General features: G+C 54.6%; 9 protein-coding genes across 9 annotated transcripts; 3 read left to right on the plus strand and 6 right to left on the minus strand.

Moving 5' to 3' along the window:
• Window positions 1–2,717: 2,717 nt before the first annotated feature.
• BZA05DRAFT_428064 (uncharacterized protein) lies at window positions 2,718–3,117 on the plus strand (the record flags this gene model as incomplete). Its single annotated transcript, XM_051486084.1, has 2 exons — window positions 2,718–2,842; window positions 2,900–3,117. Coding segments are annotated over 2 exons (231 nt in total), but the record flags the coding sequence as incomplete, so codon positions are not given.
• On the plus strand, window positions 3,011–5,152 carry BZA05DRAFT_330153 (concanavalin A-like lectin/glucanase domain-containing protein; the record flags this gene model as incomplete). The annotated part of the gene is made up of 6 exons (XM_051480521.1): window positions 3,011–3,479; window positions 3,555–3,669; window positions 3,728–4,076; window positions 4,144–4,393; window positions 4,452–4,961; window positions 5,013–5,152. The coding sequence occupies 6 exons, from the start codon at window positions 3,011–3,013 to the stop codon at window positions 5,150–5,152; spliced, it is 1,833 nt and encodes a 610-aa protein (XP_051344416.1).
• Window positions 5,153–5,445: 293 nt separating this feature from the next.
• Window positions 5,446–6,747, minus strand: BZA05DRAFT_382540 (putative methyltransferase-domain-containing protein). Its single transcript, XM_051482123.1, has 4 exons — window positions 6,463–6,747; window positions 5,943–6,410; window positions 5,715–5,850; window positions 5,446–5,635 (listed from the first exon to the last, which is right to left on the minus strand). The coding sequence occupies exons 1-4, from the start codon at window positions 6,703–6,705 to the stop codon at window positions 5,520–5,522; spliced, it is 963 nt and encodes a 320-aa protein (XP_051344417.1). The 5' UTR covers window positions 6,706–6,747; the 3' UTR covers window positions 5,446–5,519.
• On the minus strand, window positions 6,741–8,244 carry BZA05DRAFT_382542 (uncharacterized protein). Its single transcript, XM_051482124.1, has one exon. It carries the CDS (start codon window positions 8,043–8,045, stop codon window positions 6,858–6,860), a length of 1,188 nt encoding a protein of 395 aa, XP_051344418.1. The 5' UTR covers window positions 8,046–8,244; the 3' UTR covers window positions 6,741–6,857.
• On the plus strand, window positions 8,239–9,573 carry BZA05DRAFT_346192 (RNA polymerase Rpc34). Its single transcript, XM_051481187.1, has 3 exons — window positions 8,239–8,630; window positions 8,704–8,881; window positions 8,939–9,573. The coding sequence occupies exons 1-3, from the start codon at window positions 8,386–8,388 to the stop codon at window positions 9,449–9,451; spliced, it is 936 nt and encodes a 311-aa protein (XP_051344419.1). The 5' UTR covers window positions 8,239–8,385; the 3' UTR covers window positions 9,452–9,573.
• Window positions 9,574–10,230, minus strand: BZA05DRAFT_382544 (putative TOM core complex subunit Tom6). The gene is made up of 2 exons (XM_051482125.1): window positions 9,867–10,230; window positions 9,574–9,752 (listed from the first exon to the last, which is right to left on the minus strand). Exons 1-2 carry the CDS (start codon window positions 10,043–10,045, stop codon window positions 9,746–9,748), a joined length of 186 nt encoding a protein of 61 aa, XP_051344420.1. The 5' UTR covers window positions 10,046–10,230; the 3' UTR covers window positions 9,574–9,745.
• Window positions 10,218–14,786, minus strand: BZA05DRAFT_382545 (DNA-directed RNA polymerase II subunit RPB2). The gene is made up of 6 exons (XM_051482126.1): window positions 14,454–14,786; window positions 12,122–14,367; window positions 11,394–12,065; window positions 10,853–11,340; window positions 10,727–10,795; window positions 10,218–10,678 (listed from the first exon to the last, which is right to left on the minus strand). The coding sequence occupies exons 1-6, from the start codon at window positions 14,497–14,499 to the stop codon at window positions 10,513–10,515; spliced, it is 3,687 nt and encodes a 1,228-aa protein (XP_051344421.1). The 5' UTR covers window positions 14,500–14,786; the 3' UTR covers window positions 10,218–10,512.
• Window positions 14,787–14,955: 169 nt separating this feature from the next.
• On the minus strand, window positions 14,956–16,958 carry BZA05DRAFT_366352 (uncharacterized protein). Its single transcript, XM_051481527.1, has 2 exons — window positions 16,595–16,958; window positions 14,956–16,535 (listed from the first exon to the last, which is right to left on the minus strand). Exons 1-2 carry the CDS (start codon window positions 16,653–16,655, stop codon window positions 15,103–15,105), a joined length of 1,494 nt encoding a protein of 497 aa, XP_051344422.1. The 5' UTR covers window positions 16,656–16,958; the 3' UTR covers window positions 14,956–15,102.
• A 110-nt stretch (window positions 16,959–17,068) lies between these two features.
• BZA05DRAFT_382550 (uncharacterized protein) lies at window positions 17,069–18,855 on the minus strand. Its single transcript, XM_051482127.1, has one exon. It carries the CDS (start codon window positions 18,822–18,824, stop codon window positions 17,217–17,219), a length of 1,608 nt encoding a protein of 535 aa, XP_051344423.1. The 5' UTR covers window positions 18,825–18,855; the 3' UTR covers window positions 17,069–17,216.
• Between the last annotated feature and the right edge of the window lie 5,668 nt (window positions 18,856–24,523).

Genomic DNA, 24,523 nt, shown 5'->3' on the forward strand with positions numbered 1-24,523 from the left:
GGGCGGAACGACGCAGCGCGACACCGACGAGCGGGTGTGGGGGAAAGAGAGGCTATCCCCGCAGACGAGCGGGGAAGGGTCGGTCAGAGAGAGAGAGTGTGTCCGTCCGGTCGAGCACACGGCGGCAGGCGGGCTTGCGGCGATGCTGACGAGAGCATCCGGACGACGAACACAGGCCGACGACGGTTTTCTTCAGCGACTTTCTCCCTCCCTCCCCCGTTCACTCTCGCCGACGGAATCGGGTTCCTCATGCGATCACTGCTCACACAATCACGCATCATCCTGCTTTTGCGGCATTTAAGATACCGGCGTCGCGCAATTCCGCATCGCAGTCATCATCATCACCACCGTTATCGTCGCTACTCTATCGGTGTCGCGGCGGTCGGTCCGTCGGTCGCCCGGCGGCAGAGCATGACCGAACGAGATGCTTCGCGGTGCGAATACCTACAGTCCCAGGACAGTCCGGTACCTTGCAGATGGGTACTTCTGGAACGGCGCCGCAAGACTGCACTGTGCGCACACGAGAATGCAGTAGCTGGCTGGCCGAGGGAGGGGCAGGCGAGGTGGTTGGTTGGCGGTGATGCTGCCTGCAGAAACCAGTCACCGCGGAGATGAAGCTAGAGAACAAAACACCCATCGCTCGGAAGAGAAATGCACCTTCTCTTCCAGGTGCTCGAGTGTGTCCAGTGGAGGAGAAAGAAGAAAAAAGAAGCCGGATCGATCGTGCCAACTACCTGCTCGACTCTAGCCACATGTTTCCTCTCTTACTTGCTTCACTCACAGCCTGGCACGTGCCATCCGAATTCCTGCATTCTCCTCTCCGCCCAGCACTGTCCTGTGGCCTGCAGACAACCGATGATGACGAACGTGTACCAGCACACTTGCCGCGCCGGGGATTTGTTTTCTAGCTTGCGTTCGTCCGCAGGCTTCGGATAGGATTGACTAATCCACGGTATTCGACGAGCGGAGAAAAAGAGAAAATAAAACAGGTCACGAAGAAATTTCTTTTCGCGCTCGTGCCCGTGAACATCGCTAACTTTACCATGGCGACCTTCTCCCGTGACGCGCGAGGTGGGCTTACCATGACGAGCTGCAGCGCATGGGCCGATGCCCTGCGCGCACACACACCGACCGAACAAAGTGCAGAACTCATCAGGAAAGCCGAGTCAGCGAACCCACGGAACGGCAACACGAAGGGACTGGATGGCGATTCGAATCGGCACGATGTTACTCACTGGATATCACCCACTCCACGCACGTGAGAACTTTACGCGTGGATTCGACTGAGATGGAAAGCAAAGAGGTCGACTCGCGGTCACGGGGCGTGGGGGTGGGGTGCGATGCAGTGCACGGACTCCCGCCCCCACACTTGGCTTGGCAGGTACTGTGCTGTTCTCCATCCCATCGTCTCCGGCGGTGCGAGGAGCGATGACTGTCGGATGGCACTGGGGAGGACCAAACAGCGAACTAGGGTGCTGATGTGGGACTTGGGAAGTGCGGGTTCCATTTTTTGGACGATTGCGAGTGATATTCCGTGACCATGATTGAGTGGCCGAGAGACAAGAGGGACACAGATTATTTTTCTTCAGTTGGCCTAATGAAAAGAAGAGGGGGGGGTTAAAGTGCTGTCGAGCTTGACAAACAATGGTTTTCCGCATAATGCAGGTCTGGGGATAAACTTTTGCTCCATGCATCTGACATGTAATATCGACTCGCCGAGCCTATATGACCAAGAGAAGTTGTTCTTGTTGTCGATCTGATTGCATCGGTGGCTGTCTAAAAGTCGGCGAGCCCAGATATTATATAGCCCAACCAGGACTATGTCGCCCAGTCATCCCCGAGAACCCCTTCTCCCACCGCCACCACAGCCACACGTGATTGCACCCCACTCCACAATTGCAACAAAGGAGTCACCCCGGCGCCATCGAAAGGTCCTAACCACGCCCGGGTCAATGTAGCTTCTTTCGTATTAGCCGATTGCAACATGATTGTTCCGGCGACGAAGAAACAGTCTGCCCCTACAAAGGCCCGGAGTTGGTCTGAGATCATTAATTTTGCAATCTCTGCTTCGAAGAGTATCCGATGAAGAGGGGAGTTTCGGATATGCAGCTTTTGATTACCGTAGTTTGTGTGCCGCATGACACTCGTGTTGGTTGACGCCAATGTGTGATATAGTTCGCACTTCCAGCTTACAACTCTTTCGGATTGTGCTTGACATCAAAGCCCCTTCCGGACCAAACATGAGTGCTGCCGGTTGCTCTTTCTTTTCTGTTTGTCCTTGTAATGTAGAGGAAATCTCCGCTTTTGCCCCGGCACGCCTTCCGGATTTGCCCTCACGCTCCCACCCGAACCGGCATCTGCCGATAATCAGGAACGGTCCAGATCACGAGATATCCGCACGACTGTAAACCGCGCCCGCCGTGTTCGGCAGCAAGATACTATACATGCAGTTGTATAGTTTGAGCGGGATGAGACGGTGAAGCGATGGAATGAGCTTCCTCTCATTTTTGACTTGCGGCGGAATCACCAGGGAAACACCGTCTAAACAGCCGTGATATATAGAAAAGAACTCGAGCCCCAGACACCGTGGACATCACATATCATCACTCGTCAAATTGGATTCACGTGCTACGTGCCAAGAATCTGTGTTACCCCAGACCCAGAGCACCTATGGCATCCTCACTACTTCGCCGGCTGAACCGCTCAACCCAACTCAACCAACACACAACACCCAGCTTTCCCTCATCCATCCATCAAACCCCGGTCATTACACTTCCGCCGCACCGCACCGCGCTTTCGTCAGCAGGTTAAGGTATCGCCAACCCAACCCCACTATCGATCGGTTACTCCCCCAACTTGGAGCTCCCCCAAAGAAGTCGCTCACAGATCCTCCCCACAGCACCCACACAAGTACCCCGTGTACTTGCTGTGTGGCCTTCTTGCTTTTTGCAGTACCTTTTTCATATGACAAACTCGGGCCCCGTTTCTACCTGCCCCAGCAATAGCAACAATGTCGACCAGACGCCCCCCCATCTCGTCCCAAAGCTCGTCCTACGCCGCCGTACTAGCCGGCCAAGCTCGACAACAGTCGCCGCAATCGGCAGCTTCGGGGAACGGGTTCGATAGTCGCAACTCGTCCAACTACCTTTCACATTCCAGCGGCGGACTCGGCCCGGACGGCCAGCAGCGGGCGGCCACTGTGCCAAGCTACCTTGCCGAGTCGGCGTTCGCGGAGCGGCTGGCGTCGAAGCTATCTACTGCTTTTAATCCTCCGCCCACGAGCGCGCTGGGTTCGTCGTCGTCGACGTCATTGGGAAAGAAACCGCAGGCTCATCGCGGGCTGGCGTTCGAGGTGACGGAACACGCCCCAGGAGGAGGAGACGATCTCACCAATTACTACCTTCCGAGCCGCTGGAACGAGGGCGATAAGTCGCAGTCGATCGAGCTGTTGAGCAATGGGATGGAAGCCAGATTTACCGGTCGGTTGTTTTCGGAGCTGTTTGCGTGTGTGCTTGCGTGCATGCGTGTGTGTGGGTAGTACTCACGCCTTGTAGGTCCTGCAAAGGTTAGCGAGAGCGACGCCGCCGCCGTTCGCGCCGACCGACCAATGCCCCCGCAATGTGGGTTGTTCTACTATGAAGCGACGATCGTCTCGGGAGGGAAGGAAGGGTGAGCTACAGCTCCAAACCAAGAACTCCTGCGGCATATATGCTGAGTCTCCGCGCAGATTGATAGGCATTGGGTTCTGTACGGAGAAAGTGTCGCTCAGTAAATTGCCCGGATGGGAGCAAGAGTCGTGGGGCTACCATGGCGACGACGGGAACATCTTCTGCTGCCAAGGCACACGCAAACAATATGGTCCCAAATTCAACACGGATGATATCATCGGCTGCGGGGTGAACTTCCGGAATAACACCGCCTTCTTCACGCGAAACGGCCACCACCTCGGCGTCGCGTGTCGAGACATCAACAAGGGGAAGCTATACCCAGTCGTGGGCATGAAGAAGGCGGGCGAGCACATCCAAGTGAATTTCGGCCAAAAGGGCTTCTTCTTTGATATCGATCGCTACATGAGGGTATGGGCTGAAGGTTGACCTGGCAGAAGTGCTTGTTTTTGGTCATCTTGCCTAACGGTGGACACAGGAGGAGAAAGCCAAAACGTACGAAGAGATCAATCGACATCCCATCGAGCGGCTATGCCCCCCCTTAGACGAGACGGCGTTAATCCAGGCATTGGTCTCACAATATCTCGCTCACGATGGCTACGTCGATACCGCCAGAGCGTTTGCCGAAGATGTCCAGAACGAGTCGAGGGCACTAGACTCCAATTCGGGGAGACTGGGCATGAGCTGCTTGGATCCAAAGGGGGATGCCGACGCAGTAAACAGACAAAGTATCACTGCCTTCAATCTCCACTGCTTCCCGATTTTGAGGGCTAAAATGTGCAATAGAGATAAGGACGGCTATCTTGCAGGGCGATGTTGACCGAGCCTTGAAACTCACCAATGTGTACTATCCGGGTGTGCTCAAGGACAACGAGCTGCTGTACTTCCGTCTCCGTCGACGAAAACTCGTCGAGATGATCAGGAAGGTGGCCGAGACCGAACACGAGGATAGCTACAGTAGGAGCAACTTCAACAATGGGAGCCACGACGACTATGACCACATCATGGACATCGACGATCCGGTGAACACAGGAACAGGATGGGAGAAATTAGATATGGACGAGGAGGAGACGAATCGTTTGAAACACGTCAAGAAAGGACTGGACGCAGCAGTCGAGTATGGACAACAGTTACGCGTTGAGTTCTCGTCCGACACCAGACCGGAAATTAAGAAGCCACTAGAGGAGGCATTCAGTCTGCTTGCATATACGGACCCTAGGAGCTCGGTGCTGGCGCACCTGTTGGATGAAGACGGAAGGATCGCCGATGGTGAGGAGCTGAACTCGGCAATCCTGGGTATGTTACCGATTTCTACATCTGATGTTTTTGTAGACTGACGGCGGGTAGTATCCTTGGGCAAAAGTTCAGCGGCGGCACTGGAGCGGCTCGTGAAGCAATCCAGCGTTCTCATCCAAGACATCAGCGAAGAGGGAGGACCTGGGGCGTTTGTGAACCTGCGCAACGATTACCTCAGGGATACGTATTAATGCTGTAGTTGTACCAATTGTTCCCACTTTGTTAATGGCTATTCCCTTCACTATTTCTTTGGCATTCTCGGGGAGTGTATTCGGATTTTGAGTATTTTTGTTTGCGCCTATCTGATCTTTCTCTCTGTTCTCTCCTTTCATCGTTCATGATTGCGTTTTGTGGGACGAGTATGAAGTATGGACCATGAGATCCTGTTTTCTCGTGTCGTCTCGCCCTGTTTTGTCTCATGTCTTGTCTTGCCTCTCTGCTACTAGCTGCTGTCTCTTCTGCTGGGACATTTTTTCGGGGGGCTTAGTTATCAAAACTGTTCTCTTCTCATCACGTCATCAATATCGTACATATCGTGCCATATGCTAGGTATATCAATCATTTCTCCATCATCGAAACCTCGACGAGCCTGATCTCTGCCCGCGGCACATACCAGAACACACGCGGCTCAGGCAGGGTGTAGACACTCTCCACCAGCGCGAGCTTTGCCTCCGCTGTTCCCCCCGCCACACACTATTAACTCCGCACACACACACGATAGATCCAAGGAGCGGGGGCGGGGCAGGGACTAACCACAGCTATCCCTAAATACCTGGAATGTATCCTCATTCCGAATCGTCGCCGCAATGATAACCTTGCATTCCCGATTCTCCTGCAGCAGAAACGACAGCTCCGCCACCAGCCACAGAATCGCTTCCGCATCGTAAGTCTACCTCCGCCATGCATCAGCGCTCATCCCTCCCTCATCCCTCCCCCTCCCTCCCCCTCCCCCTCCAGCACTCCAGGGTGGGAAGAACCAACCACATCAGCCCCGACCACAAGCTGCACGTCCTCAGGAACATCCCTCTTCCCACCCCACTGTCTCTGTTCCACGCGGACCCTTCCTCCCAACCCATTCCTTCCCACATTCTCCCGTAGCACATCACACACGCCCTCGTCGCCATCAGTAGCCAGCACGTCTTCGGCACCGCACCTCGCGGCAACAAGCGCGACCACGCCGGTGCCCGCGCCGAGCTCTAGTACGCGCTGGCCGTGCGGCGGGTGTAATAGTAGGTACTCGCTCAGTGCTAGTGCTGCCTCCCACGTCCGCAGGCCTGTTGTGCCGAGGCCTGAGATGAGCGAGGGGGTTTCATGTAGTGTTATCGAGGGGTAAGGCGCGGGGAGTGTGTAGGTTACTGGGACGCGCGAGGTGGGCGGGGGCGCGGAGCTGCTGGGGAACGTGCTGTAGAGCGATAGGAGCGAGGAATTTATCTCGTCGGGGTTTGAGGCCTGGGAGTGAGTGAGTGAGAGGACGTGATGCGCAATGCGGGGGGTGGGGTACTTCGATTTCGGCCACGAGCGCTTTTAGGACGCGGGCGGTGTAGCGCTGTGGTGGGATGGTGTCGGGGGAGGTGGAGGGGGAGAAGAGGGCGTGGTATATGGCATCTTGGAAGTGCTCCTGGGAGAGCAGGTGCGGTGGAGGGAAGTGGAGGGTTTGGGGTGGGACAAGTTGGCGGTATTGCGAGGTGAGGGCGTGAAGCGCGGCTGCCTCTTCCTCTTCGCGCGTAGATTGCGGCGTGGCCATTGGTGCGGTCACTGGGGTGGGGGAAACGTGGAGAGCGGCGGAAGATCTAGCATCTACATATGGAGCTATCTACATACAAAACGTTTATGCATAGTGGGGTGGGGTGGAGGATCGTCTTGGCGCACATCGTGAATTGCTCTCTCTCGCTCGCTCTATACGAGGAAAGTCCAACTGCTAGGAAATACAAACTCCTCCTCAAATATCCTTCGCACTTGCTCGAGTACGAACCGCTCCACCTTCCCCACGTTCTTGAGAACCTGCTTCCCCTTCCCCTTCTCACCAATCTCACTCTCGACAGCAATCTGCTTCAGCAGGCTGCTACCCACGCCCTCGCGCTCCTCGCCCGCGCCCCGCCGTCCCTCCGCCTCCGGGTCGTCATCTAGAAAACAAAAGTGCGCACGCCGACGAATGTATGCTACACAAGCCAACCCGTCAAAGGTGCACCCAGTGATGACCAGCTTCACCGGCAGTGCGACAAAGTTGGTGACGGGGTACTCGAACAGAAGCTCGCAAGTGATCTCGATGCGAACATCTCCCGCGTAGCGCACCCGCGCGATGATCTGCGTATCCTCATCCCTCGGCTCGTGGAGACGTGGGAGCTGCCTCGGCGGCGACTCGGTAAATGCCCGTTCGGGCGTGGAGAGGCCCGGGGTGGGCGAGCGGTCGGGGGAGTGCGAGGACGGGAAGGAGTCGGCGCTTGCGCCGGGGGTGGTGAAGACGCGGAGGCCGGAGGGCGTGGAGACGGGGGAGGTGGGGAAGCGGCTGCTGGGCGTCGAGCTGCCGTTGTTGAATGAGAGCGCCGAGTGGAAGTAGTGGAGGTTCGAGCTGCCGCCGCCGCTGCTGCCGGGGTTGAACAGCGGCGTGGATACGCCGGTTACTCCCACCCGCCCCGGGAATGCATCTGCGATACCCGCACGGAAGCCAGAGAGCCCACTGGTGCTCCTTGTTCCCTCCGAGTATGGAGGCGGAGGCTGGTTGGTGGTGGTAGCTGTAGCCCGAGAAACCACCGACTCGGTTTCGTTCTTCCTCTCACGTCGCCGGCGCTCGCGCTCGAGACGGAGAACATATTCCTCGTCGTGCTCGTCTCCGGAATCCGACTCCTCGCCGTCGCCGTCCTCCTCATCCTGCTCGTAGAACTCCGGATACGGATCGCAAATGGTCTTGATCTCTATGTCGGGCGCAATGGTGCCGAAAGAGAAGGAGTGCACTTGCACCGATTTGATGAATTTGGGGAACGGCACGAGCTGGAACTTGTCGTGGATGAAGCTGCGGATCTTCTCGGCGCGGACTTCGCCTTCAGGCCCACTGGTAAGGGTTTCCCATTGCAGATCGACGGACATAGTAGATTCTCAGGGTAGTTGTGGTGGCGATGGTTGTGGTGGAAGGGCAGGAGTAGTGGACGAGTTCATCATGGCGGTGGTGGTGACGCAGCTGACGTCTTGTCCGGTTGGCTTGTGTTCGGGAGGCCACTTAAGCCTTTGAACTCACGGCACTACTATATGCTCTAGATAGATACTCTAGACCATGCCAAGTCTCGCGTAAACTCTGTCGCGAAATGTTAAAGTGACTGATTTCCCATGACTCGCCCCTCCACTTCCCTCCCCCACCATATAAAGCCTCCACCTACCTAGTTCCCGCAGCCCTCACGCGCGAACACGAACACCACGAAACATTGCAACAATGGCCGCTGCCGTCCCCCACTCCACGATCCAAGACTTCGCCGAGCGCGTCTACGAGCAATGTCTGCAAGCGCCATCCGACTACCTCTTCAGCGTCGACGAGCTGCAAGAGCTGACGCCGGGCAAGGGCAACGTCGAGGTTGCCAGCCGCGTGATCAACGAGCTCTTGCTGCGGCGACAACTGCAGACGCTTACGCAGGGCGGCGCATCGGTGTTCAGGGCCGTACCCAAGGATGTGATTGAAAAGTAATGTCTTCCCCACGGTATTCCCTGGAGCTGAAGGGAGACACGGTGTTGATGGCGGAGGGGCGGTATCTAGGGTTAAGAATATGAGCTCCGACGAGGAAATGCTGTATACCTACATCCAGGACGCGGCGAGAGAGGGAATCTGGTCAAAGACGCTCAAGACGAAGTCGAACATGCATGCCACGACAATGACGAAATGTCTCAAGACATTGGAGCAGAAGAGATACGTCAAAGTTGTCCAGTCCGTGAAGGTCAGTCGCATTCTTCCGCTGGTGTGGGGGGTGGCCGGGCTGACTGACGGCGTATAGTACCCAACCCGCAAAATCTACATGCTCTACGAGCTCACCCCGTCCATTGAAGTCTCCGGCGGTCCCTGGTTTACGGATTCCGAGCTTGACCACGAATTTATCAACGAACTTTTGACCGCCATGTCTAAATTCATCACCTCCAAATCCTTCCCGCGGGCAACCGCCGGTAGTAAAGACAGCGGCACGACCGTCTCCTTCGCGAATGACCATACTGGCTATCCAACTCTAAACCAGATCTACCTCTGGGTCAAAAACTCAAACCTTACCGAAGTAGATTTGGCCGAGGCCGACATCAAGAGTTTACTTGACGTGCTAGTGTATGATGGGAAGGTTGAGCGCGTGGTAGGCGGGACAGCGTACAGAGCGGTTAGAAAGTCGGAGGGTATGAGTATCAACGGGTTTACAGAGAGCCCGTGTGGTAGGTGTCCAGTATTCAATCTGTGCAAGGAGGGCGGGCCGGTCAGTGCGAGCAACTGCAAGTACTTTGAGGACTGGCTGGATGCGGTATTCTGAACGACACCTGATTGGCTCTTTCTGTACTCGTATATGTGGGATTTTTTTTCTTTTGCGTTTGCTTCCGGCGTTGGGTCGCAACTTCGGGGATCTGTATTTGTATGTATCTGTGGTGGGGGGCTTGGTTTTGCCACGAAAAAGTTGAATGGTTCGCAATTTTCTCCATCTCTATGTGCACACACAACCAACCCGCCGCCGCCCACTGCCCGTCAATCCATCCCGTGGAAATCATCGCATCCGTGCGTATCATACACTCTTCCCGTTCCGTTTCTCCGTACCCCATCGTTGCGGCATTTAGAATCTACCCCCACCACCAACATTAGCCCCCACTTTCCAACATTCCTTCTCTCCCTCTCTCCCTCTCCTCTCCCCCGCTCCTCCTCCTCCCGCTCATCGAACCCAAGTCAAAACTCACCCAGGAACCAAGAACTCGCTCCAGGAGCTCTGGAAGAAGGTGATGGCGACGGCAAACAGTGCCACGCTCTTGACGAGGCCCGCGTTCTCGGGGCTCCGGAGCTCGCGGTAGAGGCTGGTGACCATTCCCGGCTGCTGGCTGCTGCGACCGCCGGAGGAGATTCGGTTTTGTGGGGCCATTGTGTCGTGTGTGGTTATGTGTGGTGTGAGGTGGTGAGCTTGATTGATTGGGGGTGGTGGTGGGGTGGTAGGTGAGGTTGACGGTGTGAGGTGAGGCGTTATGTCATGGAAATTTCGATGGATGCACTCAAAAAGGTTGGCTTGGCGAACGCACGAGCGGATTGCGGTTGATGGAAGACTTTTTGCCTAGTATCATACCTAACATACATACTCTATATCATCATCTCGATGATCCCTCCGACCTCTGTCAAAGACTACAAAAAGAAAGAAATGCAACCCACAAAAACGCCGACAGAAAAGAAATGTCAAGAAAAAGAAAGAAAAAGAAAAAGATGAAAGACTATTGCCTCATCACATCAACAGCCATCTCATCAACCAATCATTCAATCATGCAAGCCAGTAGTAGTAAGAAGAGTATCATGTAACAAAAGAAAGAAACCCCGTTTCATATCCCCCATATGTCTCCTCTAGGCCCGCATGCTAACACCGGACCGCTTGTGGAACATACGGGCAGCGATGTTCATAGCCGCGAGCTCCTGGAAAAGTAGCTTTGCAGCGTATGGCAGGTGGATCTGTGAGATCTTCGTCTTGTTGTGACAAGGTCTGCACTCGAACTGGTTCTTCTTGAGGTTGCTGTTACGTGTTAGTTTGCCATTTCACCGAAGCTCATGGGGCACATACGCAATTGGCGTCATCAGACCACAGATGTCACAAATGTGCACACGGAATGCATCGGAAACTTCGAACAACCTGCGACCACCATACATCAGCACTTGTAAAGAAAACCCAGGAAGAGTGATAACCTACCTCTCCTTGAGAAAGGCGCTGGCTCCGTGAGAAATCATGCAATCACGTTCCATCTCTCCGAAACGAAGACCACCGTCTCTGGCACGACCCTCGACGGGCTGTCTCGTAAGAATCTGGACAGGTCCACGAGCACGGGCGTGGATCTTGTCGTCGACCATGTGACGGAGACGCTGGTAGTAAGTGGGGCCCAAGAAAACCTGAGCTACCAACTTCTTTCCAGTGTAGCCGCTGTACATAACCTCAAATCCACGGGACTGGTATCCGCTCTGGCGCAGCAGATTGGAGACAGAGTCGACCGTAACATCCGTGAAAGGCGTCGCATCTCCTTCGAAGCCACGCAGCGAGGCAACCTTACTAAGTTGGCATTCGATCAAATGGGCAATGGTCATACGTGACGGAATGGCATGCGGATTGATGATGATGTCGGGAACGACTCCCTCACAAGTGAAGGGCATGTCCTCCGAACGGTAAGTGATTCCAATGGTACCCTTGTACACCACCGTAAGCTTTGTAAATAAGACCGGAACACAGCAAAACAAACCTTTTGGCCGTGACGAGAAGCAAACTTGTCACCAATCTGTGGAATCTTGGTAGTCCTCATCCTCACTTTTACGAACTTCAGACCATCGGCATTGGTAGTAAGCATAACCTGATCGACGATGCCGTTCTCGGTACTTCTCAGAGGCGTTGAGACATCACGCTTCGTGTGGAACTTCTGCCTCTGACCCATCTCGTCGGCGTCGGCATTGATGGGAGCCGTTTTGCCGATGATGATGTCTTCACCGGAAACACGAATACCGGGCGCCACGAGTCCATCGTCCTCAAGCTTGTCGTAGGTACCGTGCTTCAGCTTCAAAGTTGTTCCCCTCATTGGCTTCTCGAACTCCTCCACCACCTGCATACCGATGCGCTTCTCCTGATCCATGTAGGCTCGATAGAACAAACTGCGGAAAAGGCCCCTGTCGATGCTACTCTGGTTCATGATGACAGAATCTTCCTGGTTGTACCCACTGTAGCACATTATACCGACGATAGCATTCTGCCCGGCTGGCAATTCTCTAAACTTCAGGTACTCCATTGAGCGGGTAGTGGCTAGCGGTTTCTGAGGGTAGTACAGAATATTGGCCATGGTATCCATTCGCTCCGCAAAATTGGTCAAGAACACACCCATCGCCTGTTTGCCCATAGCAGACTGGTATGTGTTACGAGGCGACTGCAACACGAGTGAGCACAACAATCCCAGACATCAATAAGGTCGGTCAATCTTACCTGATTGTGATCGGGAAAGGGAATGATACTGGCACAGATTCCGAGAATCATACTGGGATGAATTTCACAATGAGTGTACTGACTCGTGTTCTTGTTGATCGGGGCCTTCACGCGCTTGTTGGGGTCCGTTTCCTCGGCCAATTCGTAGCCCTGAGCCACTTGTCGCGATACTTCGAGATCTTCCGGAGTCATAACGATCATGATTGTCTCCTCTTCCTCTGCATCCACATATTCGACGGCTCCACACTCAAGCAAGCCATCCCAGCCAAACCTGTCACCGGCCGGGAGCCCTTGGTCTTCCTCCAACTGCAGCACATGCTCCTTGGTCAAGACAAGCTGTCCTCTGCGTTCGTGTGTCGGATCATTGTCAATAACAAATAATGGACGACAGACACGACCAGCATCGGTGAAGATCTTGAACTCGCGGTCACGAATATCCCTGATAACACTGACTTCGTGACTGATTGAACCGCGCCTTCGGAGCTCTTGGACCAATCGTACGAGGTGAAGGGGATCTCTGTGGATACCGATCCAGACTCCGTTGAGGAAGATCTTGGTGGCGTTCGGCGATCTCTGCGGCTCATATTCCTCCAAAAATTCCATGTTCTGCTCGGCCATGAAGTTCACCAACGGATTGCCAGGAGTACCAACGGTGATGTACGACATCAACGCCAAATTCTTGACCAGACCACATGCTTGACCCTCGGGAGTCTCAGCAGGACACACCAGTCCCCAATGTGTGTTGTGGAGTTGGCGCGGCTTAGCGATCTTTCCGTCTCGTCCAATGGGCGTGTTGGTCCGACGCAAATGGGACAACGTGGAAGCGAAGGTGTATCGGTTCAACACCTGCGAGACTCCCGCCTTGGCCGACATTGCTTTCTTCTGATCACCCCAGTTACCAGTCGCCAGCGAGTACTTCAGTCCATTGGATATGGTGTTGGACTTGACGGCTAGCGGCAGACTGAACTCCTTGCCAGTCTCGACACACTTCTCCAAGTACTTGAAGACATCCTTCGTGAGTTTCTTCCAAAGGTTCCTGAAGAGAGATGCCAACAAGGGGCCCGCCAAATCCAATCGCTTCTTTCCGAAGTGATCTCGGTCGTCCACCTCACGCCGCTCCAAGGAACACTGCAACATCCTGTGGACCATGTATCCCAGGAAGAAAGCCTTGCGCGTCTCACTACCTTCGCTCTGGGAAATGTGAGGAAGCAACTCCTTCTGCATGATCTCCCGGGCATGCCGCACACGCTTCTCTCGGTTCGCACCAGTGGAGGTTCCACGCTTCGCAATGTAGTCCAACGCGACACCCTGATCCTGAATGACGAATGCCTCCTCGATACATGGCTTCATCATCTCTAACATCTCGATATCATTGCGGTCATAGCAAACGTGATTCAGGATATCCTCGTCCGAGACAACACCGAGAGCTCGGAAGACGATGACCAGGGGAATATCGCTCTTGATGTAAGGAAGGGTCGATTTTATCGTTGCATTGTATCCACCACGGGCCTCTCCTCTCGTAACCAACTTGATCTGCATACTGCTGATGAGCCGGGATCCCTTCTCCACGGCGCTTCGGATTTCTGCGATGTACGGGGTAGGCGAGGGTGGAGCCTTCTTGAAGACTTGAACGATGTTGGCGGCACTTCTCTCCTGAGCGATGAGCACTTTTTCGGATCCGTTAATAACGAAATAGCCACCCTGATCGTAGGGGCATTCCGACAGGCCATACAGCTCGTCTTCCCGGAAGTCCTTCAATATACAGTATTGAGACTTCAACATGATGGGCATCTTTCCAACAAACACCTTCGACGGCTCCGACATAAAGTCGGTGTCCCACACGTACTTGTGGTTTGTCTTGACCTCGCCTCCTTCGTTGTCCGACCCTCCTTCCTCTTCCTCACTGTCCGAGGCGTCGACCTCCCTCGCCGACATGACCTTGTGTTTCATCTCGCAATACACCGGTGATGAGTAGGTAAGATTCCGCATGCGGGCTTCCTGAGGAAGCATGGGTTGTGTGGATCCGTCACCTTCGGTCATGGTCGGTCGCGACAAAAAGATGTCTCCGAACGAGATCTCGTACCGCCGCAGGACGACTCCGCCGGTTTCATCGGCGTTGAGGTTTTGGTCGAGGGTTAGCGACGAGTCTTCGTGCACCATCTGCTGCATTGTGTGCGAAACGAACTCATCGAACGAGTTGAGCTGCTGCGATACCAGTCCTTTATCGTCGAAGAACGCCGAGATGACTTTCATGGCGCATTGAGTGTTAGCTCGCGCTTCCGATCATATCTACACAAGAGGAGAACGCGCGAGGAAAGGGACGGTGAGGTACCCTGCCAACAATCCTCCGCCGATATTTCATCTGAGTACTCGTCCATGATGGGCGAGAGAGAGGCGAGTGGCGCGTGGGAATGCTCTGTGGTAGGATGTATTTCAAATCACAGAAACTGCAGCTGCGCGATCGAGGACAAGAGGCGTGTTAGAGAAGATTAAGGTTCGTAAAGTCGTGAGAGAAATAGAGGGCGTAAGGCGGCGTAAGGAGTATCGCGGTCTCCCCCGATACGTGTGTTGATGGTGTTAGTGGTGGGAGTGGGAGTGGAAGTGAAAGTGGTGGTTGTGGTGTTGGTGCCGGCTGGTAGAGAGAATGAAGTGTGGCAAGTTAGCGAGTCTAAGAGCAGAAAGAGCTCTCCATTCTAGGGTTCGCGCCTCAAAGAGGCTCAAGCTTACCAAACTGTATTTACCCGGAAACCACACAACTACTTCTCAATGGGTGTTGGAGGAGCCATTTTGAGAAGAACCCATACAAAATCCAGGCAATTGAAAAGGTAAATAGACTGTAGCAGATTTATAAAACTTTGAATATCGAATTGAATGACAACCAAAAACATCACACATCAACTAAGGCGAGGGTCGAAAAACCGAAGATCACCAATCAAATAGCATCAACATCGTTGAGCACCACTTCCCAACTGAATAGCTAACTATGTCAATCCCGCCAGGGTTCCCAAGATCCTCAGCTCATCCGCATGTGCATGCAATGCCCTCCTCATTCTGTCTGCCATCTCATTCTCCAGGAGCTCCTCTTTGCTCTCCACCATGACCCCGTCACCTTCTTCCTCGTCTTCATCATCCTTCCTACCAGGTGCCAAAAATCCAAGACGATCCCCAGCCCACACTCCTAGTCCCTCACCCTCTCCTCCTTCCATGACCACCACCTTCCGGGCAGGTCCACAGCCCTCTTCAAGTGTCGTCGCCCACAAAGTTCCAGTTTCTTGTTGAAATTCTGGGTCATACACCTCCTCACGCCGCACAACGTATCTGCAATCCTTCTCGAACCAGCTCACTGTTCCCTCACTATCGCACGAGACCACCCGCGCGCCCTGTTTCGCAACCGAAAGAATCTTACCCCATGCGGCGGACTGCCGGTTCCTCTGTTGCGGGACCTCAACATCAGGGGTCAGATTGTAGCTCTCGAGCGTGCCACGGCCGTTATAGGTACCACCGGCGATCAGTCCCCCCATTCCGTCGGCTGTGAGGGTGCAGAGGCTAGCGCCGCTATAGAGGGTTCCTTGAAGTCGTGGCCACATCGCTCGGTCGTAGCAGAGGATCGATGGGAAACGCCCGGCAACATAGAGGGAGTTGTTTGGGTGGTGCAGGATTGCCAGCGGCGAGGGTTGGAATAGAGGGGCATGATTAGCGTAATTCGCCGGGAAAGTATGCGGAAGCACGGTGGAGGGCGCTGCAAAAGCGGAGGCAATGCGTGGATCGTGGAGATGCAGAGTGAGAGTGGTTCCGACCGTTAGGGGGTGCGGTGACACTATTTCCGAGCTCAAAGTACTGATGGAGAAGGGAAATTTGGTGGACGAGATTGTTTGCAGCGTTGTCAACGAGAGCTCGATAAGGGTGGAATGCGATGCCACGTAGATTCTGTCCAACTCCGACGAAGCGACAGTATTGTCCCCAAGCTCCATAACCCTTGATTTCCGCGATGCTGGCGGAGGCGGTGTGGAGAGGACGCCGGGCTTTGACCTTGAGACATCCCGTTCGTCGTTGGTATCGGTAGGAGACCAGATACTGATGGCGCCATCTTCGAGCGGGGTGATAAGGAAGTGTTTGTGCGTATTCCGCGCCGTGAGGGACGTCAGTCCTTTCACCTCGTCGTCGGGACAAGACAGCCAACGCGTTGTCAGTGGCGCATGGCGAAACTTGTATTCACTATACCAATCGATTTCTTTGTGTGGCCAGTTATCGATCACGGCTGAGAGCTCTTCGCTTCGATCCCATACAGGGCAGGAATTTTCGACGGTCGCTTGATAGGCACAGAGAGATCGCCATAGCGTGGGATCCGAGCGGGTGAGGGCACGCAAGCGTTTACGACATCGATGAAGCGGAATTACCGAGCTCGGTTCAAGATCTGGCGATAATTAGATTCACGGAGGGGAGGGTTGAGTTGGGAGTGGCGGAGGGGAGTACGGGAAACGATCTGGAGAAGGAGCTCGTCCGGAAGGTCGAGCAGTTCGAGGCGGGAGTCCATGGGCTAAAAGTGAAGAAGAGTGCTCTGGAGGGGCGGGGTCATTGATTTCTGGGGGGCTGGGACTAGGGGCGTCCGTTCGTTTACAACTGACGTTGAAACGCGGAGTATGAGCACCTGGATAAGAAGAATGTGTGTTGGTGGATATGTGGGGACGAAGGTGAAGGAAGATGAGGTGGAGGAAGAAGAAGAGGAGGAGAAGGAGAAGGAGGAAAAGGAATATACGAGAAGAGAGCGAACGGAAGCGGAGGTGATCGGCGCCTTCTCGCTTCTTCCCGGTCGGATAGAAGTGCCAATTTATGGAACGGAAAGACCAGGTGCTTGCGGGGCTTTGGAGCATATACATTGGCAATTAATAATAATAATGTACATGGTCCATGCATCTCCATTGCTCATGTTGAGAAGTTGCTGAAAGACGGAACTTGGTGACGGTTTCGTGTCCGTGGAGCTACGGTACATTCTCTCGCATTCTTGGACTACCGGAAGCTGCAGAACTTCATCACAGGTATCTAATGCGAATACATCCCACCCCTTCCGCAAAAAAAATCGCCCATAACTATTACTCTACTCGTATTTTACCATGACTCCTGCTTGTTCCAACTGACTCTTGCACTGTCGCAAGAGCTCGTTGCCCTCGTACATCTCAATCCCCAGCCCGCCGTATTCCACACGAAGCCCCTTGATCCCCTGGACTAGGCCTTCGCTGTGCCCATCCCCCACAATCGACCGGAAGGAATACACCGCTGCGTCTTTGTCGAACCAACGGGCGAGCATGCTCGAGTTGCCCATATCCCACTCCATGAGAAAGATGCACTGAAATACTTCCAGCTCGTCGAGACCGCGAACAATGTCATTGCATGCCCAGATCAGCCAGACATGTTTTGGGCATTCTCGGAGCATCTCGCGGCGCTTTTCAACGGGGATGGTTGGGTTGAGGAGCATCATGGCGGTGATGCCCATCTCGTGGAGGAACGATTGCAATACTCCGAGTGTTATGGCCGAATGCGAGAGCACGACGACGGCGCGTCCTGAGCCGGCAGCAGCCTCGAGGAGCCCAACCAGCACCTCCATCCGGGGAGAGGCCTTGAGGGCCCGAATCTCCAAGTCTGTCGCGATGGTTGTCGGCCACGGTTTTAGGGAAGTCGGTCTTGGGCTTCTGGTGGGCTCGGGAGTAGGTGACTGGGTCCGGCCTTTCTTCAGGCTTGCCAACAGAACAGGGTCTAGGCCTGAGACCTGTTGATCGAAGTTCAAATTGTGCTTGTCCTCGACTTCAGCATCCGGAACCGGCACCCACTCATTCGCATGGGCATGTGCATCGTCGAGGTTCTGCCAGTGGTCTCGGGCCTTCCGCGTGGACTTGTCCGCTGCTGCCGTGACCACTGGCAATGACACTGGTAGGTTGCTAGTGTAGTGCTTCCCCATTTGACTGGCGAAGGCATATGGGTGGTTCTCAATGATCCGCACCCGCTTCTGAACGCTGTCCGTGTCCAGTGACTCGTGTGGGTACCCCAGAAACGTTTCGATCATCCGGGTTTGCAGAACAGAAAGCTGAACACCTAAAACGAGGTTTCGTGAACCAGAATTTCCGGACTCAGAATTGCCCACCAGTGCCGATGACAGGGTTGCTTCGGGCCGTGGCAGCTGGTACACAGGCATGCGGCGAATGGTGTCGACAAGCTTCGAGGAACCGGCAGAGTTCGAGGTACTGACAGCCTTCGAGGTAGCGGCAGCCTTCGAGGTAGCGGCAGACTTCGAGGTAGCGGCAGACTTCGAGGACCCGGCAGACTTCGAGGACCCGGCAGACTTCGAGGTACCAGCAGACTTCGAGGCGTCAACAAGCTTTGTGGCACCTACTGCTCGGGACCTCGAAACACTGGCGGGCTGTGGCGTGTATCGATCTTGTGTTTTGAGACGTTTCACAGCTAGTGGTTCTCCGGATCCGTCGTTAGAGGCCAAGTCCCGGCCCCGCCACCCGCGTGAGTGACCTTCGTCATGAATTTTGCCTTCTCCTCCTCCATCCCCCTTCGCTCCCCTTATCCATCGCCCGTCCGGTCCTCTTGTGCTCTTTTTCCTCGCTGAGATACGGCGAGCCGGTGTCTTCTCGTTTACGGCTTTGGACTTCAATCCAACTCTCCCTACCTCCACCACCTCCACCTCTTCCACGTCTTCCATGTCTTCGACATCTTCCACATCTTCCACATCTTCCACATCTTCCACATCTTCCACATCTTCCACCACCTCCTCATCTTCCACCACCTCATCGTCTCCCATCCCTTCCCCTCTAGCCGTATCTTCATCCGCCATAGCTTCAATACTATCTGCCAACCCACGCAACCGGGCGCTCAAGGCCGCTCCCAGAAGATTCACCTCTCTCCAGCACTCCCTCGCAGTCTCTGGACTTGTTGCCTGCTCGTATTCCTGCCATAGCCGCTGACATCCTTGCCACCGCCGAAGGTTTTCGTTCCGTCCGCTGATTGACATGCTTTTCGTGTTTCGAGTCATTGGCGATGAGGGAAAGAAGTTTGCTGTGCTACCGTGTAGAGATTCAAGCTTGCGTGGGGTTGGTTATCGTATGACAGCAGCCGCGCGTAGGACGTAGGAAGTTTGTCGCACAACACGCACGGGGGGTCGAATTGCACTTGTGACTGGCAAATGTTCTATGCACCTATGTCCATACTGGTAAACTTCATCACTTGCATCAAACACGTCTTTATATTTTGCTGATTACGTATGTACGTCGTACGTCCTGTAGTTCGACGAGAGAAGACAGGCCGAGGCAGGCTTTGTTGCCGTTGGGGGCGTTTCCTGCATCACTCTGCATTCGACCGTGGACTGTCGTGGAAAGTTGCATATCTACCTACATACTCTGCTCTCGAAATCGTCCCCCTCCGGTGCGGTGCGGTGGGGCAACTCCATCCCCCCACACCCTCAATCCGCCTTCGAAATGATAGCAAGGAAAAAATGGATGCGGGTTACACTCTGGGCATCCTCGATCATCCACTCCCGACAATTCGCTCTTCTTTTCTCAACGATTTTCGTCCTGCTACCTTCCATGGGTGCTGGTGGATGGGTGGGTCCAACACATTCAAGGTGGATTGGGTTTGATCAGTATTGGATTCGACCGGCGGAGTGAATCCTGTGAGCAAACTTTTGAGGGACTCCAGTGCTCGATGCTCGGAAGAGTGAGTTTTGATGAAGCGGATTAATGAACCGGGCTCGCCACTCTCATCGGCGCCACTTCCGGGGGACACCATCCCCCATCCCAGTAAACCGCCCACCGCTGCGCAGGCAGTACCCATCAGTACCGCGCCCGGCGATGTGGCAACAGCGGTACTGCTCTGTACCGAGCAGTACTGACGGTTCCAGAGCTGTACCGCCCAAGGGATCTTCTCCGCAACCGTCAGTACCGGGCTCGATGATGCGGCGATAGCAGTACCGCTCTGTACCGAGTAGTACAGACGATTTGTGAGCTGTACTTCCCAATATATCCTGCCCGTTGTAGCGCAGGCAATACCCTTTAGTGCTCCGCCTGCCGATGCGGCAATAGCAGTACCGCTCTGCACCGTGCGGTACTGATCTTTACTCTGCTGTTCTGCCAATATTTGTGATCGTAATCGCGGCGGCAGCTAATGTGCGGCCATAGTATGCTACTGGGTGTGCGGTACCAAACAGTACGGTTGTCCAGCAGGAAAAGGCCTGCAGTACCGGTCGGTACTCTGCATTACTGATCAGTACAGCACTGAGCGGGATGCGCCCTCGCTGATTACGACCCGATCACATAGATTGTCAAAAAGATTTCAGCGCAACGGGAAGCGAGTGGGGGGACACAGGGGGTGTCCGAATTTGGTTACTAGCAAGTAACCGCCCATCAGCCGGCGGAAGAAGGCTGGCTTGTGGTGCGGGCATAGGTGGTGCGGCGGCGGCGAGGAATCTGTTAATCGGCTGCACAGTCACCTCACCGTACCACTTGACATGAGCCCGACATCATAGCCTACACACTAGTTGCCTCCACCCACCTGTCTCTCCACCTCCCGTGCCGTAGCTCGAGTCACTGCAAACAATCAAAGGGATAAGGTCCAGGGTGCGTGTCCGCGTCCTACACCTAACTGGGCCCTCAATACGCCCGCCATAGTTGGTCTGAGGGGTACTTTTTCTTCTACACTCCCAGCATCAACTTTTGCAGCATTTCTGTGAGGCTATCTCCACTCAAGGTTCCAACGAGGCTTGTCACGGTGCATAAATCCTTGTCTTAAGTAGCTACTGGTATGATGGCCTTCAGCCATCAAAATACGTTTTGGCCAAGTGGTGTAGTACTTTCCCAGTGTACTTTATTACAAGGCTCTTATCACTAGCCCTACATGTAACCACACGGTGGGTGTGAGACTGAAGCGGTTTCAGGAGGTCGGAGTCTGCATAGATATTGAGTGTAGAATATAAGTCAGCGATTTCGATAATTCACAGCAGAATAATCTTAAGGGGTACCGTCAATAGTTTTCAGTGTTCCGGTTGTACTGGTGTTAGGATTTCTGAGACGATGGTTGAGTGACTGTATAGCCTACCCATACACCAAGTGTAACGGCACGGTCGGGCAATGCTCCAGGTAGCGAAGTCAGGCTGGGGATTGGGCTCGGGGTTCGGTAGAGGCAAGACGGGTTCAGGGGACAAGGTGAGGCAGGGCTCTGTGAGACTGGAACGAGTTTGTGTCGTCGGAGTCTATGGTGATATTGAGTATAGAATAAAAGTCAGGGATTTCGATAATTCACAACGGAATAATCTTAAGGGTGTTTCTTCGATGGTTTGTTTGGTGCGATGATTGTAGTTTGGTTCGGTTGCCCGCTCGGTTCAACTTATAGCCGTTCCGATCCTCAGCACGTGATTCCTCTAGAGTGCGGCCTAACGTAGCTCCGTTGCTTCCTTTGCATCGGAGTTCCGCGGCCTAGCCTTGAGTCGTCGTCAGCTCTCTTCGGATAGTCTTCTCGACTAGGCAGGTGGTAAACACCACGCGCCCAAGATAGATCGGAGTTTCCGAGCAATTATCTCCCTCATGCGCCGGCAGAGTTCTTCGCTCGAAGTTGTCTGCCCCCATCGGTCGATGTTCGATTCTCTCGTCATAACAGTTTTTCCCTGGATCGGAGTTCCTACTGCGGGGCCCTATGAACGGAGATCTCAAAGTCCTCTGGACTGTTATCCCGATCTCCCGCATCTCCGATCACTGTCTAGACTCTGGAATCCGTTTGCTCCCTCCTTCCTATCTTGTCCTTGATCGCTTCTAACTATCCTTTCGGCTCGCAACTCTATTCTAATTACCCGAACTATCTAATCACATCTCTTGCGACCGTCGTGACCTCCGATACCTATCGGGGTGTCACACCATCTCCCCTCCCACGAGGCTTCGGCCCGAAGCACCCAAGTCCTCGCCTTTATCCTAACTTGATAACTGTGGATGAAGTCCTCCAACCCCTTCATCCTACTACCTGCCCGAGTTCGAGAAAAACCACATGGGAAAAAACTCTTACTCATCTGTGAGCCGGTAGTCCCTCGGCGCATCGGGATTTTTGCGATGAAACTCGCGTAGCTTTTCCCGACCGCCTACTGAGAAGTTGTCGAATGGCTCGTTCGTCCAGTCCCGTCGTTCGGGGTAGTTGAGCCATTTGACGAGGTAGAGCACTCGTCGACCTTTCTTCGAGCTGCCCATAACCTCATCGACGTCGTATTCTTCGTTGCCTTCCACATCATCGGCCTCTCGTAAGATTTGAGAGGGATCCGGTGGTGCTCGGGTGCCGGCTCGGAACGGTTCAACGAGCGAGACGTGAAAGACATTATGAATCTTCCACTTCCTTGGCAGAGTGAGCTTGACAGCGAGCGGCGATATGATCTTCTCGATTTGGAAGGGACCATGGTTCTTGTGGTCCAACTTCCGCGAGGGTCGGCGGGTTTGAATGTTCCGCCCATTGAGCATTACCAAGTCTCCTACTTGATAAGCCGGTGCTGTAACGGCACGGTCGGGCAAGGCTCCAGGTAGCGAAGTCGGGCTCGGAATCGGGTTCTAGGTTCGGCAGAGACAAGACAGGTTCAGAGGACAAGGTGAGGCAGGGCTCAGTGCGGACGGCAACTGAGAACAGAGGCAGGGACAAGGACTACGGCGCAGACGGCAGCCGAGGCAAGGACAGAGGTAACAGTGATTGAATTAACAAGTTGTTGCGTGAAGAACTAAATACAGAGGGGCAACGGCCCGTTTATATAGAAAATCCTCCACTTCTTCCCGCAACCTGACAATGACCGTGGGCGTGTGCCAGACCCTGAGAAATCCACCTTGCCAGTACCCCACTTCCGTGACTCATACCCTGCGCAGCCGCACTACCCCTGTTTCCTGCACACAGCCCCAATCTCCTGCGACTCATTGCTGCGCTATCCCTGCTCCCTGCACACAGCCCCAAATCCTCTGCGACTCATCCTTGCACTGCCGGTGCACTGCCTCTGCACTGCCCCCCAACTCTCCCGGTCCTTGTGCCGACCCTCCCTTCGTCATTCCATCGCGAGCCGTGACAGTAGTCCCTCCTAAGGCTCGAGTTCCCACGAGAGCAAGTTCGACTGGTCCAGGCTGCATGGGGTATCGTCGATGGAAGTCGTCCACAGCTTGTACCTCGGTAAGGTTCTCCTCTGGTTCCCATGTTGGTGCCGCGTAGCCTCTCCATTTCACCAGGTACTGGAGTTTGCCCCTGAGGTTCCGGCTGTCGAGGACCTCTTCAACCTCCCATTCTTCTTGGTCGTCCACGATTACCGGAAGTGGTGGCGGTGGAATTTGTCCAGGGAAGGGATCGTCAGCGGAGGCATGAAGGAGGGATACAGGAAATGTTCGGTGCTTCTGAACGGTGTCCGGGATGTCCAATTCGTAGGCGTGGGTTCCGATTGTCCGAATCACACGGTAGGGACCATGGTGTTTGTTTTCCAGCTTGCGACTGGGTCTCTCGGTGCGCCAGTTCCGACCATCCACCCATACCATGTCGCCTGGTTGGAAGGCTGGCGCAGGGGTTCGGTGTCGGTCGGAGTCGTCCTGTTGCCGTGCCTGGGCATACCGCATTTGGCTGCGGGCGACGTCGTGGATTTGATGCAACCGTTCCGCTGCACTCTGAGCTTGATGTTCCTCCTTGGTGTCGACACGGATATCCAGCTCAAAGTCACACCGTGGGTGGTATCCTAGGTTAGCGAAGAATGGGGACAGGGTAGTCGTGTCGGAGACCTGGTTGTTGCCGGCGAATTCGGCCAAGAAGAGGTAGTCGACCCAGTCATCCTGGAGGTAGCTGACGTACGCACGGAGGTGCTGTTCCATGACGGCGTTCATCCGTTCGGTTTGGCCGTCGGTCTGGGGGTGGAAGGCAGTTGACAGGCGTGGCTCGATCTTGAGGCATGAGCATAGGTGTTTCCAGAATCTCGAGGCAAACTGGGGACCCCTATCCGAGACGATGGTTTCTGGCAACCCGTGGTACCTGAAGATCCGGTCGCAGAACAGCTCGGCCAGTCCTTCCGAGGTGATGGTCGTGGTACATGGTAGGAGATGGCGTTGCTTGGTCAGTCGGTCAACAAAAACACAGATGGCGTCAAACCCCTTTGAGGCCGGTAAGCCAGTGACAAAGTCGACTGAGATGTGTTGCCATGGCTTCTCGGGTACTGGGAGGGGGCGCAGGACACCATAGGGTGCGTGCCGGGTGGCCTTGGTTCGTCGGCAGGTGTGGCAGTTTCGGACAAACTGGTCAACGTCCTTTCGCATCTGTGGCCAGTAGTACCTTCGAGCAAGTAGTTCCAGGGTTTTTGCGCGCCCTGGGTGCCCCATGGTTGGTGGGTCGTGGTGGTCCTGGATCAGTCGTAGTCGG

The sequence above is a fragment of the Tricharina praecox genome, assembly GCF_024521635.1.
Source record: "Tricharina praecox strain CBS 144465 chromosome Unknown BZA05scaffold_1, whole genome shotgun sequence".
NCBI classification, from domain to species: Eukaryota; Fungi; Ascomycota; class Pezizomycetes; order Pezizales; family Pyronemataceae; genus Tricharina; species Tricharina praecox.